This window comes from Rhea americana, unplaced genomic scaffold, assembly GCF_003343005.1.
Source record: "Rhea americana isolate MKP2758 unplaced genomic scaffold, rheAme1 scaffold_2, whole genome shotgun sequence".
In the NCBI taxonomy this organism is placed as follows: domain Eukaryota; kingdom Metazoa; phylum Chordata; class Aves; order Rheiformes; family Rheidae; genus Rhea; species Rhea americana.
In genome coordinates, this window is record NW_028186149.1 from 530,602 (window position 1) to 547,338 (window position 16,737).

At 36.8% G+C, this 16,737-nt stretch overlaps 1 protein-coding gene across 1 annotated transcript in view; it reads left to right on the forward strand.

Moving 5' to 3' along the window:
• The first annotated feature begins 8,035 nt into the window (after nucleotides 1–8,035).
• CIB2 (calcium and integrin binding family member 2) overlaps nucleotides 8,036–16,737 on the forward strand; it is a 49,441-nt gene continuing 40,739 nt past the window's right edge. The window contains exon 1 of the mRNA XM_085303693.1: nucleotides 8,036–8,141. Within this exon, the coding sequence (XP_085159819.1) occupies nucleotides 8,091–8,141 (51 nt within the window). The 5' untranslated portion in view covers nucleotides 8,036–8,090. The remainder of the gene's footprint in view (nucleotides 8,142–16,737) is intronic.

Genomic DNA, 16,737 nt, shown 5'->3' on the forward strand with positions numbered 1-16,737 from the left:
GCGCGCTCCGCCGCCTCAGGCGCCGCGCTGAGGGGGGAGCGGGCAGCCTCCTTCCCCGGTCTCCGCTAAGGGCTAGCCTCCCCGCCCCGGGCCCGAGCAGCCCCCGCGGGTGTGCTGAGGGGCTGGCCGGGGTCAGCACGGGGCCGCCAGGAGGACGGAGGCAAGTCGGGAGCCCTGAACGTGGTGTCCGAGGAGGTATTTGTCGTGACAGCCAAGTGACGGCAACCGAGAGCGGTTTTGCAGACAGTCTCCAGTTGGGAGGCATTTGGTATTTTCGTAAAACCTAGGTTGCTGGGATTGGCACTTTCACATCAGAAGTCAGTTTTCATTTTAAAAAACTGTGAGGCATTTTTTGCAGCAGAGAAAACGTGCACTTTAAACAGCTAGACCAAAGCTACAGAAGTTCACCATTTTAAAATTTGCATTCACTTCCCAGGTGTGAGAGGCTCAGGTCGCTGTTTTTAAAAGGTTGGCAGGATTGTCTGTCCCGGAGGGCTGTCGTGTTGGGCCTGAGGCATGGCGAGGGGCAAGGGAGGAGACAGCTGGCCCCTGCGAAGGTGGAGGCATCTGCCTTAAAATCCCAACTAAAACAGTTACAAAGTACTTTTTCTTCCATATGCTTATAGATGGGAGGATAGTGTGGGATGTTTTGGGGAATAAAATGTAGAACTAGAGCTAAGGCAGCTTGAGCTCAGGCCCATGGGAATGACCACTTCATCTGACTTAAATTATTTTTTTCCACCTGTAAAATTATGATAATACTCTCATCTTCTGTGTCATCTGTTTAGAGAGTATGATGCAGAAACTGTCTCTTTTGATATGGTTAGCTTACTGTCTAAGTAACTATTGCTGGCAATTTTTTTCTGTGTTTATGGCAACTGCTTTGTCCTCAAAACAACTAATTGTAGGAATAAATGAGAATTCTCAGTCTTGGTTTAAAAAGAAGACCAAGGAAGTCTGCTTGCAAAGAGTGATATAAAATATAGTATATCCTGAAAGTGTAGGACCCTAGTTTAAGACACAAAAAAACTTTTAAATAAGCTCCTTTGATTTATTTTACTTTTTCAGTATCATAAAATTTGGGGTCTTGGTTCAATATAACTTTATACCTAGGCTTGATAACAATGTTATCAGAATACTTAACAACCCTTTCACTTACCTTCCTCTAGTAGTGCTTGAAAACTCAGCATGAAGATTCAGTATTTGGTTTTATCATGTCTTCAAAGTGCGAATGAATAGAAGCTCTCAGGATTGGTTTCCTTCATCAATAGTATAGAGCTTAGTTTCTGCAGCCCCTCTTTTCTGGGGTTTACTTACTCAGTTTTGTCCTGACTGGGCACCACAGCGTATTTGCAAATTTTCCTGCTGTTTATGTGTACGTGTGTGTGTGTATATATATATATATATATATTTCAATAATGCTTTGAACTGATAAGAATTGCCTATCAGGTCTGCAGTGGCAAGTGTGCAGAATTTTCTTGATACTGATTCTTTCCTGTTAACAACAGCTTTTGTATTTTAGTTTTTAAAATCCAAATTGGCCCTCTATGTATCTGTTCTAAATGTTCCTATAAAATAACTTTTTGGTTCAGTGCTTGATCATGCTTTACACATCTCTCTCTTGTTCTGTTATCTTTACCTTCCACCTCTTCTGTGACCTCTTCTCTACTTTTTTCTCTCTCCTACTTTCTTTTTTCCYTTTTTCCTTTTTTGAGGTCTTTTCCCATCTCAGATTGACCTGTCATGCTTTCACGATGTACGTGATGAATTTTCAATGTTCTTGCTGTATTTTTTTTTTACATGAGATGTATATACTTCTTTTATTTTTTTCCTTAAATTCCTTGTTTCTTTTGTCATGATGCTTATCAAAGGATTTTGTAACTGTTAAGCTGATATGTGCTATGCTTTTCAAAATCATGCCTATCAGTATACTTTCATTGCTTTTCTTGTGTTTTCTGACATGTATGTTACTTGCTGGTAAGGCCCTGTCTAGATGCTCTCATCAGAGGTGAAGTGACCTCTGCTTGCAGTAGCTTGATCTTCCTTTTACAAGAAATACTTAGGCCATGGCCAAACAGGGGCAGTTTAAGGTAGTACTCCTCTTCCGTTGGAAGTTATTAAACTTAGAGCTCTACTAATATACTGCAGCAACGTTACCAGGGTTAGCAACCACTCCTAGCAACAGTTTAAAGCAGGAGACTTTGCACRGCTACAACTATTTCTCTCACTGCCTGAACTGTGGTTGTGGAAAGAAGTCACTGCAGCTGGGGTCAGATTGCAGACTTGAAGGGGAGTTAAGGTATCGCACCTGACAGGGATCTTGCTATAAAATGTGAAATCTGATGTACATGATTGACAGTATATTTTCTGTTCCATGAATAGAACTTTTAAAACAGATGAACCRTGACTGCTTAACTATATAATGATATATAACAGCCTGTAAATAGACAGTTGTGTATATACTGCCCTCCTTTGTAAACTTAACTTTATTTGTGGCTTTGATTGCAAGATATATGCTGTGTGTTGATAGCTTTAAATCAGTCCATTTGGCAAACGGTTTAGAGAAATGCAATAAAGTGTGATGAAAGACTGATAATGATAGCATTAAGGTCATAACCTTGTTGTGTACATAAAATGTATTGATTTCTTGCAGTAACTTATGTTAGAGATAAATATTGCTTAACACTAAACTGGCAAATTAAACTAATCTTTGATAGATACAAACAGATAGAAAGAAGTTTTTGCCTTATACCACTGTCTTTAAATTTACCCCAGTTACTATAGCAAGATAGCAATGTAAGTTTTAAGATAGCAAAATAACAATGAAATAAAGGCACCACAAAAGTGTACTCGAGCTAGCTATCACAATAGCTAGCTATTGTATAGGAACCCTCAGCAACCACCRTTTGAATCTTCTATTTTTTAAAAAATAGTATTTTAAATTTTATTTAATAATTGAAAATACTCTTCAGAATATGGAGAGAAAAAATCAAAGAAGCGGTGTACTTTCTGTCCATATATGGCACTGTGTGCCATTCTATAGGAAGGTGAAGACTTTCTTCAAAAGCAAGAATTTCAACCAGTTCTTTTAGCTCTACCTAGTTTACTACATAAGTTGTTCTACGTTAGAATGAAAGCAAAACATTCTGAATATGTAAGAGAATAGTGGTATGGCAGAGTGGAAAGCCAGGCACGATGGGATAAATGGGAACTGACACCTTTGCGTCAGTTGTTGTACAGCAGGGTAATATCCAGGTGTGACTAAGTAAACAAAATGGAGAATAACAAACTCTTCCCTGCACCGTTGCTGCATTATTTTTTCCTGAAGTTATTGTTGGTTTAAAGTGATGTTAATGAAAGAGAAGACTCAGACCTTGGTTTTGTCTGCAACTGATAGCAGCAGAATTATTATTTATTTCTTTAAAGTAAGACAGTTAATTTTTATTACCCCAGTAGATGACAAGTTTCAGTCTCAGGTAATCTCTGCAGGTGAATTGGGAACGGAGAGTTCAATAGAAAGTCACGTGACCACACCTAGAATTTCTTATTAATGGTGAAGAGGTTCCTATATTAAATGACAGAAGACTCCCTCTGAGGAAAATCTGATCTTATCTGAGTTTATTTCAGGCAACATTAACATTCCTAGAACAGAAGATATGATTAACAAGACTTCCAGAACTGCCTGTGAAAGAATTTAGAAATTTCCTTTTCCTTTGAGGCTTGATCTAAGACAGAGTAAAGCAGGCTATTATGTAAATAACCTGTGTGACTTTGTGCAGTCTTTTCTAATACATGGATTTTGTACTTGAGTTCTCAATGTAAATCTGTCAGTCAGTGAAAACCATGCTGCTTATGCTAGGGGCAAATAACATATGCTGAATGGTGGCGTTAGAGATATGCTTTCAGATAACAGAGGCGARGTCAGAATTCAAGACATTTCCCTTTGAAAGGGTTTTAAAATTTCTTTGGTAGCTTTGAGCTTGCTTCTGGACCTCCTGAGGGCAAACATTCAAGCAGGTGGGACCCTTTCTTTTCATAAGTCCAAGACCAGGAAGCTTGTCTCACTTTCTCTACCTTCTTGCTGATTTTCCCAGAACACTTGTCTATGAATTAGCATTGTTTGTTTTTTTTWAAAAAAAGGAGGAGGGGATTCAGAACTATAAGCAACCTTAATATTTTCTYTTGGGGGTTTTTTAACTATGTTAGCTGCAGTTGCTTGCTCTTCTAAGATTTTAAGTGTCAKCCAGAAATATGAAAGCAGATAAGAAATGAAGAAGTTAGATGTCACTCTTTTCACTGTAATAATATTGTCAAGTATACAGAACCACGAGATTAAAAGATAGGGAGCCCGATCTATCCCTGGTGTCAATCCACTTACATATAATGGCATTAAAGATAATTTGGCCATTTATATTTAATCCAATTTGCATAGACAGGCAACTTGAATTAGGTGGCTGTATGAGGAGTGCTATTTCATACAAATGATTTGACTATGGACTGGTCCGGTCTGATTAAAATCGGTTGCTACCTTGGTATTTAAGTAGTACCAGCTCATAGATATGAAATGTGCTAAATTTTAAGCATAACCAGTAAAGCTAGTGATGCAGCTCATTCAGAGCTGAGGACATGCAAGAACTTTCAGAACTGTGAGTGCCCTTAGTCTTAAAAGGGCCATTATAGACTTTCTGATTCAAATAGTGCAGTAAAAGAASACCTCTAAAATTTTTAAGAATCCACTGAGATTTTGATTTGCACTATTTAAGCATCTTCAAAACCATGTGATCTGCTAATAAATTTGTAAATTTGTAATTTGTAAAGTCAAATTATGAACACAGCTTATTCACCAAAACCCCTCAAATCTATAGCTTAATTGTTCATCATAAATAATCATGCATCATTACACATATGTTTTGAACTGTAATTTGTAACTGCTTCCACCAGTAGTAATCTTCCGTAATCTTTTTAATAAGGTCCTTAAATAGTTGACATCATGCTAACTCAGATTACTGTCCTGTTATCCCTTATATTCCAAAAAGGGTCGGATAATGTAATAGATAAAAGGCAGCCTGGTGAAGTTTTTGCAAGAATAGTTCAGTGGGTGGTACTCTTTTCTTAGTTCTAGAGTATTTTGTTGTAATTAAAATGGGTACTATGAAAAAATCTGAAAAGTATCACTTTGTCTCTTGATTTAGGTATAAAAACAAAGTCTCAGCTATTAAGATTCTCACTCATCATTCAGTAATACTAAACTACTAGATCTTGGGTCCAGCTGAATTCTGCCTTGGATTATTTTATTTCAGTTGGGTTTCATCATTACTTCTTCAGCTTTACCTAAACACAACATTTTTCCTTTTTTAAGCTACATCTTATGCATCAGTAATGCTGCTAGCAGTTTAAAAGGTACCAGAAAAGGAATTCTTGAAGCAGTTTTATTTCTTCAGTGAACAAAGTAAACTGTATTTGTATCWGTAACTATTCTTTTGTTTCATAGAGTACTATGTGAGGTTTGCAAGATGCTGTTGATAAGCAAATACATTGTATTAAACAATAGAAAAGACAGTTGCCTTAGCAAGCTGCTTTCCCCAATTTTAATTCTTAGATCTCTTCCTATAAACTRTTATAGGACTGTATTCGTTTACTTTTTTCTGTTTATTCTGAAAACGCTATTTTTGGACAAAGACAGTTTTATCAATTTGCATGTCCTTTTTTCCTTTTAAAAGTTGATTATAATTCTCTGAATAGGACCAAGTGGAAAAGGTAACTTTCAGTATCTAACAGGCATAATATGCTTAATGAATCTTTCCTGGTCCTCATCGTCTACTTCTAAATAATTTGGCTAATTCTTCAGGCAGTATTTTTTAGGTTATGGGTTCATATTGATGTTTAGTGCTTTTATCTATAGATCTCAAAGACCTCAAAAAATATGCACATGTAGTTTCTATTTGGAGAAACAGAGATTACAATTAAATGAAAGGACCAGATTTCAAAAAGAATCCTCAAAGTCTGAATGGCATAACTGTTGGATACCTCTGTTGAGACAACCAGATAATTATGCCTTCATTTTCAGTTTTATCCACAGTCATTAAGTGTCTTAAGAAAATACTGTATATTTTAGTGTGGGTGGGTGGTTTTTTTGTTTTTTCTTTCTTTCTTTTTTTTTTTCTCCCCTGTTTTGCTTGTGGAGAATCTTTTGGACCATAAAAAGAATCTAATGCCACTGTACCTTGGGAAAAAAAAAATAAAAAAACACAAGTGGCTGGAAAAACAGATCAGTTTGGTCACACTACAAACAGTGGATTCAACTGTCTGATATTTGGGTAGAGTTTATATTATCCTTATTACTCTTGCTTCTTCCTTCATATTTTGAAATAATGTAAATAAGTTCCATTAGAATTATCCATTCACTTCACTGTTAAATTTCTGATATTTGCTTATCGCTAATAAACCTTATTGAATGCATTCTTAAACTATTTTGTACCTTAGGTGGTACATTGTGTTTTGCAGCACAAGGCAGTACTGCTTCGCAGTTAATCTGATCTGTATTTCTAACTGTTACAGTCTGAATAATKTCTCTTAGAACATTTTATGGTTTAGCAATTCATAGTGTATTTTTGCTACATATCCAACACGTTTACTTTCAGTGCTACTGTTAAATGTTTGTTCTTTGTTGTTATGTGTCAAGGCAAATTCAACTTATTCAATGCTATTACTAGGTTAGGATGATTAGAAACTGTAGGGGGAAGCAGAAGATAATTCTGTGCATGTTTTTTATTAAACATACCAATTTAATGAGGGAATAATGACCAGTGGCAGATCTGTAGGTAAAGAAAGTAGGGATTTTATTAAATATTTATAAGCCCTTTCTCCTTGCTATGTACATGTATATGGGAAATGAAGAATCAAAAGCAACTTACTCATAACAGGTCTTTCCTCCTTATTCCTGTCCTTGCTTATCCAGCCTTCTTCCTACTGTTGCAATAAGAGCTCTTCCTTCTGCAGACATTGGATAATATGGTTTTGTGTCCGAGTTCATTTGGTCTCTGTGTGTCTCTCTGTCTCATGCTCTTTTCTTTTTTTACCCCAATTTTCATGGAAACAAAAAATCAAGTGATACTACTTTAAAGTACACTGTGAGCCCTCTAGTGGTACTTTCTGTACCTTTGCTTTAGGCTGTGGTAACATTTTTTCTTTCCAGCTGTGCTTGTCTGAATTGAAATCGGTCAGATTATCTTGTGTTTGAACTACTTAACTTAATCTTCCTGTTTTTTTTTTTTTAATGGTATGTGAGAAGGAATACTCAAATCCACTGATAGATCTGAGAGCGTGATACTGATATCTGTGATATCAGTGAACTGATATCCTAGATAGCCGGGGCTGGATGTAGCCACAGTGTAGATGTAAGCGTTTACTGTGGAGCCCCTGCAGCACCACGTAATGTTGTGGAGGTGCTGTGGCCCCTTTCAGCCTCCATCCAGCTATATTTAATCTTGGCGCGTGCTATAGCTCAGGCCCAAGGACTGACTAGCCGGTAGGGAGWCCAACTGCAGAAACATTAGCTCTGACAGCCTACTCTTCTAATTTCCAGATTTGCGTGAGTGTGTGTGTGTGTGTGTGCTGGAATACGACTGCGTTAGCGAGCGCCGTCTGGTGACGCAAAGCTTCTCTAAAACGTGAAGGTGCCCAGAGGGAGTGCCCTGAAGTCGCAGGGTGATCAAGCGAGCGAGACACTGAGGCAGTAGAGAGCTGGTTTCTTCTGGTACTGGCTGCTCCTTTTTATGTTATAAAACCTCTGTATGCCTGTTAGAGAAACAAAGGAAAGAGGGGGAGAGTGGCATCACTGTTTCTGGGCGATACCTGCTTGTGATTTTAACGCTTTCCATCCTGGCACAGTCAAGTCCAACCTTTGCAAAGATTCCCCAGTAGTGCTTCCTTCCTCATCGGACAGGTGCAATTAAAAGCAGTTCAATGCAGTCTTTGGGATTTTTTCAGCACATTCACGGAGTATACATGCTCTAAATGCCTGCAGTACAGAGGAATCCAGCAACTTCCAATGGGATGCATTTGCATAGAGGAAGAATTCCTCATTTAAGATGGGTAATAAGCAAACGATATTTACTGATGAACAGCTAGATGCCTACCAGGTAAGATATCTTAGTTTGCATTATGGGAGGAAAGGAGCAATCTAAACATGTTTGTGGGTTTTTATGCTTAGTTTAGTTTTTTTCAAATATAAACAAAGCCTTCCTTGTTAACTGTATATATATACACAGTATTGTCACTTCTYAGCAATTGTAATTGCATTTTAAGACCAGATTGTTGAATAAATTCCATCTAATTCTTTCCTCTCTGTACAAAGAAAGGAGTCAAATCCTTGATGTGTGGGATATGAAACAGGTTGAAGTTTGTGACCAGCTTGACAAGTATGTTTTTTTTAGCAGAATCTTTCTACTGAGCACTTTGTAAAGAAGAAAGTATATTTAAAACCTATTTTTTCTGTCCCTGATGCCTTTGCTATCAATAGAAAAAAAGGATATGTCCAGTTTCACATGTCCTAAGGATGAGTCAGAGAAATATGTTTCATGTAATTCCAAAATAGGTACCTTCATGCTTGCATTCACTCTTGGGTAATAGTTTTTTCTTACTTCAAGAGAAGAAATAAGCATTTTAGGTGTAGGGCAAGCTTATTTGTACTTCTTTTTCCTTCACATCACATCAATTGATTTTTTTCATAACCTCAAAATTAGGATTTTTGAGTTTTCAGTAGTGTTTCAGCACACTGCAGATCTTAAATGAATTGCAGAGAGCTATCTGCGCTGTGAGCATCTTGAACAAGTTTCTGAAAATACAGTGAGAGGATATATCAAAGAGAAGAAAGATAAAGGAGAAGGGAGTTGAATACCTATTATGAGATGCAGACAGGGCTGGCTGCATTGCTATGTTCTTTTAAACATGGATAAACATAGACAGAATTAACAGTACTGGAGATCAACATTTAGTTTATCTCATGATAACGAAGAGACAGATCCAGTGCGCACGAATGTAAATAACTTTATCTTCCTGAGCTTTGAGTCAAGCCCTTGAAGTAGAAAATACAATTTTAGGTACAAATTTTCCTTGGAGTTATTGCTAACCTGTGCTTTTCACAGGCATTGATGGTTAACTGTATAGAGTCAAGCTAGGAATATGGGCTTAAAATGTATCCCATGTTGAAAACAAGGCAGAAATGAAGTGTTCTTATTAAATTCCTATTTCTGTTAATATCAGGGATATATGCATTCTTGTGGTTGTGGTCATTATAGGAAATACGAAGATAGTGCTTTTTTAATTTCTACTCCGCCACTCATTTCACCCTAACCAGCAGTCTGCCACAGTAATACCTTTTGTAGTCTAAGTTTCAAAAAACTATATTTGCATCATTGCTGGGTAGGCGAGGATGCCTGGTAGGGAAGGAAAATCAAAGATCTGTAAAACACCAAATGTCTGTCTTCCTACTACCAATGAAAGTGAACACAGAACAGAGACCCAACTGCAGTGAAACAAAACAAAAACCAAATGTAATTAATGTTATCTTCTTGACATAAACTGGCAAATGCAAGAGCTGAAATGTCATCCCTAATTCACTACTCTTCATCTAGAAATTGCCTTTCTCTAATGGCTTTTGCAGCCCCTGCCTTTCATAATGCTGGGTAATTGATCTCAAAGCCTTGCAGGAGTTAGGCCTAGTGGACTGAGTCAGGCCAGGGGATTTCTCTGTTACAGGAGGACATGTAGTTCATCTGTATAGCTGGAATTTTCAAGTGCTAGATAATTTTTGATGACCAATGACATCTGTAATGGTGAGAAGTGCAATGAAATTACATGTTTCAGGACACTAACTAATTTCTAGAATTTGTCAGAAAGGAATGTTAGCATTGTGCAGTAAGCAGCCAGATAAGGTCTGTATTTAGATGATGATTTGTCTCTGATCCAGTAGTTACTGTGTACCTTTTGGATCTTTTAAAGATAGGAATGCTGGGATTACCACTGTAGCCAGCCACGTGCATCCCCAGAGAGCTCGTGCCTCTCCACTGCCTTCTAAGAGGAAGCATCTCACCCTTGCCTCTTTTTYGCAGTAATGTACAGTGCTGTTTGACTTTGAATCTACCTTCTTACATGCTGTTTAYTAGCTTGTGAAATTCTTTTACAACAGAAAAGAGGAACATAGGATAAAGGACTCGTAATTTTGAAATACAAACTTAATTTCTTGAAAGAGTAGATGGGCTATTCAGAGGTGCGCAGGAAAGCTAGGTTGCCAGGTCCTCTGAACTCTGGACCTATGAATCAAAATAAAACACAGTGTACGAGGGACCACTTTGTAACCATCTGTTGCACACATCAGTAACCCCATATGCAGACCAGTACATACGTGGTTTTTAATTGCTTTTAAAATGGAGCTTTGCTTAATCCCCCCCCCCCCCATATGAGGGGTGGGCAACTTTTTGTTAATCTGTATGTCTGCAAGTTGGTACTGTATTCCTTACAATAATTTCCAGGGTTATTCAGTCTGTAGTATCAGTATGGCACAGACAAAACAGTCAATTTAATCTTGTTTATAAACTAGACTTTCTTTTAGGCTTCCCACAGCTATTATTACAGTTGTTATTAGAAAGCTGTTCAAAACCTTACTCCCCTGATGGTTAGACTTCTTCTGATTTCTTTTTTTTTAATATATTTATGGCCACTGTATACCTGCTTGTAATTTTTGCTATTGTTGCCTTTTAACAAAAAATGCTCTGGCTTTATAGCATCTGAACGCTCTACTTCAGTAGAGAAGCCTATTTTTTTTATAGAAGGTGTTTCAAGAGTTTGTTACAAAGGGGACACTTGAGATAGGTAAASAGAAGATGGAAAAGTGAGAAGTTAATGTGCTTAAAATATGATAAAATACTGTGTAAATAGCTTTAGTTTTCAAGAGTAAAGAATAAGCTGCAGAAAAGTTATCTACATGAGGAGCTAATATACATTCATTTCTGATCACTGATACCATACTAATGAAATAACATACTCCTACTTGTCTAAACTTTTCTGGAATGTCCACATATAAACTTTTTATATACACAGCTGTCATGTTGGTGAGTTGCTCTTTTTGCTGAATGTTTACATTTAAATGAAATAATTATAAATTTGGTCATCCACAGGATGACCTCAACATTCTTAAATATATGAGTGTTTTAAAGAGTCTTTAAGACTGATGATGAGTAGCTAGTTGAAACTGTTTTATAAAAGAGATGCATAATAAGACTGGATTATATTAAACCTCTCTCGCTCCTTTTTTTTTTTTTTTAATTTGGAATAGTAGAAGCAAACTAACTAAAGAAAAGACTCTAAAGCTGTAAATTGCCTTACACCTTGTCTTATCTGACAACTGTTAAGATAGTGTTCTTGTTATCAATTCTTTAAATTCTCATAAGTTTAGCAAAATGTTTTGGAAATTTAAAGGAGGTAGGCTTTTACAAAAATTGGTTTCCTCACTAGTTTTCACTTCATTTAAGAAGTTAACCTTGTAAGATAATTAATTCTATCAGGGATATCTCTTTCCCATGTCCTGGGGAGTACTTGACTGTTTTTTGGTTTTTTTTAAGCATAAAATGCAAAGTCTGTAAGCCCTGGCTAGGGAAATGGTAAATATTAATCTGCAAGAAAGATATATTTCATTATAATCCAAGAATATTTTAGAAGTAAGCTTGTAAAAGTTGTCTGCAAGTTTTGGATGCCAAGTTCCATAATAAGAAAAGAAAACAAACTAGGAATTTTAGTTTGATGAATAACGTTGTGTAAAGGAAGGTACTTGGCAGCAGTAAAGAATAAAGACATATAATAAAGCAATGGCAGGACCATATGTTGGCCTCAGTGCACTACATTTCTCAGTGAGAAACATCTTTATATTGATTAGGAAATGCACAGAAGCTGTGCTTGTGGTATGGGCAAACTACCTTACCATGCAAGCAATGTCACTACTTTTACTGAGGTTGTTTGGATAATAAGAATTTGATTCTCATTTCATTCTAATTTCTTTCCTTCATAGACATATAACTCAGAATTTGGGCCACAAATATTTTATATTAGATACTAGTGTACTAGTGATGGAGCAGTTTGCTTCTTCCTGGGTCCTTGTTAAAGTGTAAGCTGTTTTCATTCCATGTCACAATGTAAATTGTTTTTTATACCTGCAGATTTYGTCTACTGAAACTCTGGGGATTTTAGTGGCTCTGGGTGTATTTCTAAAATATATATATCTACAAATAAAGTTTGAATGTTAACATCTCCATTGATATTTTTAGTGTCTGATACAGCTGTCATTTTTTAGAGATAAGTCTGTGTAACAGTACTATTATTAAGGCAGATACTTATTCTGACAGGATTTTGTTTTTTGTTTGAATCTGGATTCAGCAAAGCACTTAGGCAGTTCCACAACTTAGGTGTTAACTTGAAATAAGTAAGACTATGTATTTACAGTGATCAGAATACATAAATATCTTGCTGATTCAGAGCTATGCTAGCTTATATGTCATGCACAACAGCTCTATACCGATCTTATTTGTATAGCAACTTTGTACATTAGTACAATATTTGATGTTCAGTTGAAAAGTATTGCATTTGTAAAATGTTACCAGGTGAAGATAAAATAAATTATAGATATTACATATTAAAACTTTTGCATCTCTACAGTACCTTTTAACTTGGTCAGATCTTGATTGATTCATGGGATGATGTTTTTATGATGTTTTGGTTAACTACTTTTATACATATTGTGTAACTCTTGGCGCTGTGCAAAAGACCATTTGCGATTTTACAAGTCAAACTCTGAAATAATTTATTCCAGTGTTGTTAATGTTCAAAATGTTGCAGTATTCAGTACTTCTCATTTTTAGAAGCTGCTCAATAATACAGCTGTAAGTATATTACTGTATAGCTATATAAGTATATAATATATATATAAGCATATATATATAAGCTATATAAATCTAGCTATATAAGTAATATATAGCCAGTCTGTCTGGCACTGAGGGCAGTGTCAGAATTCCTGTTAGTCATAGGTTTACTTTATCTGTGGCTTGCTGTTTCTTGTTTGAGGCTATTTCTCTAATTCAGAATGATTTCTTATTGCTAGGACTGTTTTACATTATTTCCTTATTTATAAAACTTTCTGATGAATCTGTTGCAGGATCAGAACAAACCTGCCCTTATGAAACTATACATATAAAAAACAGAATTGTACATGTATTGCYCTAGAGGAATAATATGCATTTAATGAATATAATCAGTATTGTTTTGCAATGGCTTTGAGCACTTGCTGCTTTAGTGTTATTGCCATTTTCTCATTCTATTATTTGGCCTCCAGTTTTTCTTCTCTTGCTTTCTGTATAGAAGTATTTCCTGTATCTATCTGAACCTAGTTTTATTTGAAAACTGTACTGTATGCATGATAGTATTTGCCCCTGATATTGGTAGGTGGTGATGATTCATTCAGTGGACTCTACTGCCATTCATAAACTGCATGCTGCACTCTAGTATTGGCAATGAATCCCATAGAACAAATTGCAGCATGCTCTGAGTCTGAAATCACACCTCATATTCTGCTATGTATGTACACTTAATGTTTCTGTAAAATTAAGCATCAGCATTCTCAGCACAGTTATCTCTATTTGTATTTTTTTCATCCAAGTCGTTATGGAACGAAACAGCAAACAGAATCCATCTAGGAGTTTCAAAGTCTTATGGACTGGTGGAAGAGGTAGTAGACCGTGATGTTTCAGTCTGTTGCTCTYTTGTCCTAAACCCCCATTCACTTTATATAGCAGCTCAAAGAACATGGCTGTTATCACCTCTGGTTTTACAAAACACTTTCAACAGCCTGTATGTTGTGCTGTTTTATAAAGTTAGTTTTAAGAGCAGAGACCACAAACCCTACTTTATAAGCAATGTTGGGTGACTTGTAGAAGGTCATACAGACCCTCAAGAGCAAAACCTTGCATAAACCTAAGAGCACCAGTTACTTAACTTTCCTCTCTTCACTACAGAGTAGTTTCAAGAAGGRGGAGAAACAGTTAAGCTACCTAAATACCAAATTTGAGAATCAAGTCCATTATATGAGGTTGTGATCTCATTGAAATCAATGGGAAATTTACTTGCTTTACGATACTCACTGTCTTTGGTTGACATAAGGAGGATGCTTGCAGCCTTGTTTAAGTGACATCTTATCTCCAAAAGGCAGCAGTGATCCTTTTTATAGACCTCTAACCTGATTATTAAGGGAACAAGGACAGACTGAGTGGGATAGTTGATGTTGAAAGGAGCACATATGTTTTCTGCGGGACTGGAGTAGGTGACCTTTCAAGGCAAGGCCTTGATTCTAAATAGCCTAAAATCCATGGGAGTCGGGGGGGAGGGGGGTCTCCAGTGAACACAKTTTTTTCAGACCATTTTATGGCATTAGAAATCAAAAGCCACAATTCTTGGGATAAATTTTTGCCAGAAATCTTGAGTTGGTACAAATTTTGAAAACTATGGCAAAATTTGTCTGTTGAATATTTAGGTTCTGCTTTTCTGATGGAATTCCTAGCAACTTTGATAACYAAGCAGGATAGACATATTACTTTTTAACTTTGTAGTAAACTCAAATTTCTTTCCTGTTAAATTTGAATTTCTGGCTTGAAGAAAGATCAATGGCATCATATGCATAAACTATAGATGCTTTTCAGGACCAATTTCACCTTTCCCAATGAAAGAGCTATTCTAACATGTTGGTTCACTATTTATTGTCTATCATTTTGCATTTTCTGTATGAATGAAAGTTGCTAGAAGAAAATTGGATGATTCACCTCTGAGTTTCTCTGGCTAAAAGTCTTTAATTAAATCAGAATTAAATTGCTAGAGTTCCAGCAACTACAAAATGTAATTAYGTTATTTAGACCCTTGTTCCATGGTGACTTTAATCCAACTTATGGCTGTGCTTTTAACAGAAAGGGCAATCCTACACCTCTTTCCTGCCGTCAGTAGATACTTGTTTTAGCTTCCTCTCTTTTACCAGCACTAGCATTACTGAGGCAATATACYGAGCCAAACTGAAAATGAATTATTTTCTGTTAGGTTAGTTTTCAGCCAGAGTTCTCTGATGCAGTTATACTACATGGCTGTGTGAAGTCTATGTAAAGGAAGAGGCAGAAATAAGAAGCCAGGGCAAGAGAGAGATGGCTGGACTTACCTTTYGGAGGTAGCATAGCTTTTACATTTGCCATTCAAGATCTGACAGGCCTCTTACYGGCAAAGCATTTCTTAAGTGGTATTCATGATCTTGCCTTTGATTAAGAGGATAGACTAGGTCACTGTTACATAATTTGTGGTGCTCTGACCACTTAAGATCTCTGCAAATGGTCTGTGAGACCACTGTYAATTTTTTGACACCCTTCCTCCCTTACATAACATTCCAAGCAATTGGCAGGCATAATTGAAATACTGCAGTCAGGATCAGTGTTCAGAAAGGATTCACAAGCTTTCTAGTTAAGTAACAGTGTCTGCCATTTTCTCAAGCCTTTATAATTACAGAATGTTTGCTGCTGAGAGCATCACAATTATTTGTGAGAGTGCCCCGCCTTTCGTTAATAAATGAAGCATCCTTAGGTGACAGTTTGACCGTAAGTATTGAGCATGCTGGAATTAATGAAGACTTAACCAGCTGGCTCCTATTTCACTTTGTGCAGTTCCAGACAATGTGACATCATTGTCAGCAGCTCACGAGGTGCCTTCCTCCTGTGCCTTGTAACACTATTCTGATACACAATACACTAGGGGAAAAGCTACTTCTCCTGCCACTTTATATGGAGAAGAGTGAGCAAACTCAATTATTGATACCATGCAGGTTTCATAGTGTACTTGGATACCTGAGACAAGCTGCTTGACTGCTTCAGCCAGCTGTGACCATTTGCTTTCCACTTCCTGGAAGAAGTGGGCATTTAGCCAGAATGATTCTCGGCCTAGCAATGAAATGCTTTTTCACTAGCTGGCTGAAGAGCAGGACTGCAGGAGTCATATTAGCTGCTTGTGCTCTAAGTATCACTTAARTCAGATGATGTTATCTTGCCAATAGTTGATTTTAAAAGTATGATACCTTTTAAATATACTTACGTTAAAGGATAAAAAGCGTGGGCTTAATTCTTAGGCTGATGCCTTGCCTCATCATCTAGGCCTATGAGAGAAGTGGATAATGAGCAAGATTTGTGTTTTGGCCATAGTGCCATCCTTCGTTCCCTGTATATACCCTCATCAGCTGCTAGTTGCACGACAAGATACATATTCTTYAAACTTACGGCTTGAACTCTGTTCTAAACTGATCACCCAATATTGCATTGCCACCAGAGTGTTTCTAGTTGTGGATGCAGGATAGAATTTGCCCTTAATATGTTAGATAAGATAGTGCTGATCAGGGGATATTACTATTAATGAAGTGCAACGACTTATAATTCCTCACAACTGTACACTTCGTTTTGTGAGTAAGGCAGAAATATGCAAAGTGTGAAGTATTCCACTGCTCATATTATTATTCTTTTGTGAAGTGTCATTTTCCTAGCAAAATCCAGATTATCAAAAGAGTGAATTAAAACAGTGTAAATGCAATCAAACCACAGAGCTATTCAGAATGCAAGTGAATGTTTACGAGCTTTTCTTTCACATTCATCTATTTCTACTTTGCATTCCAGT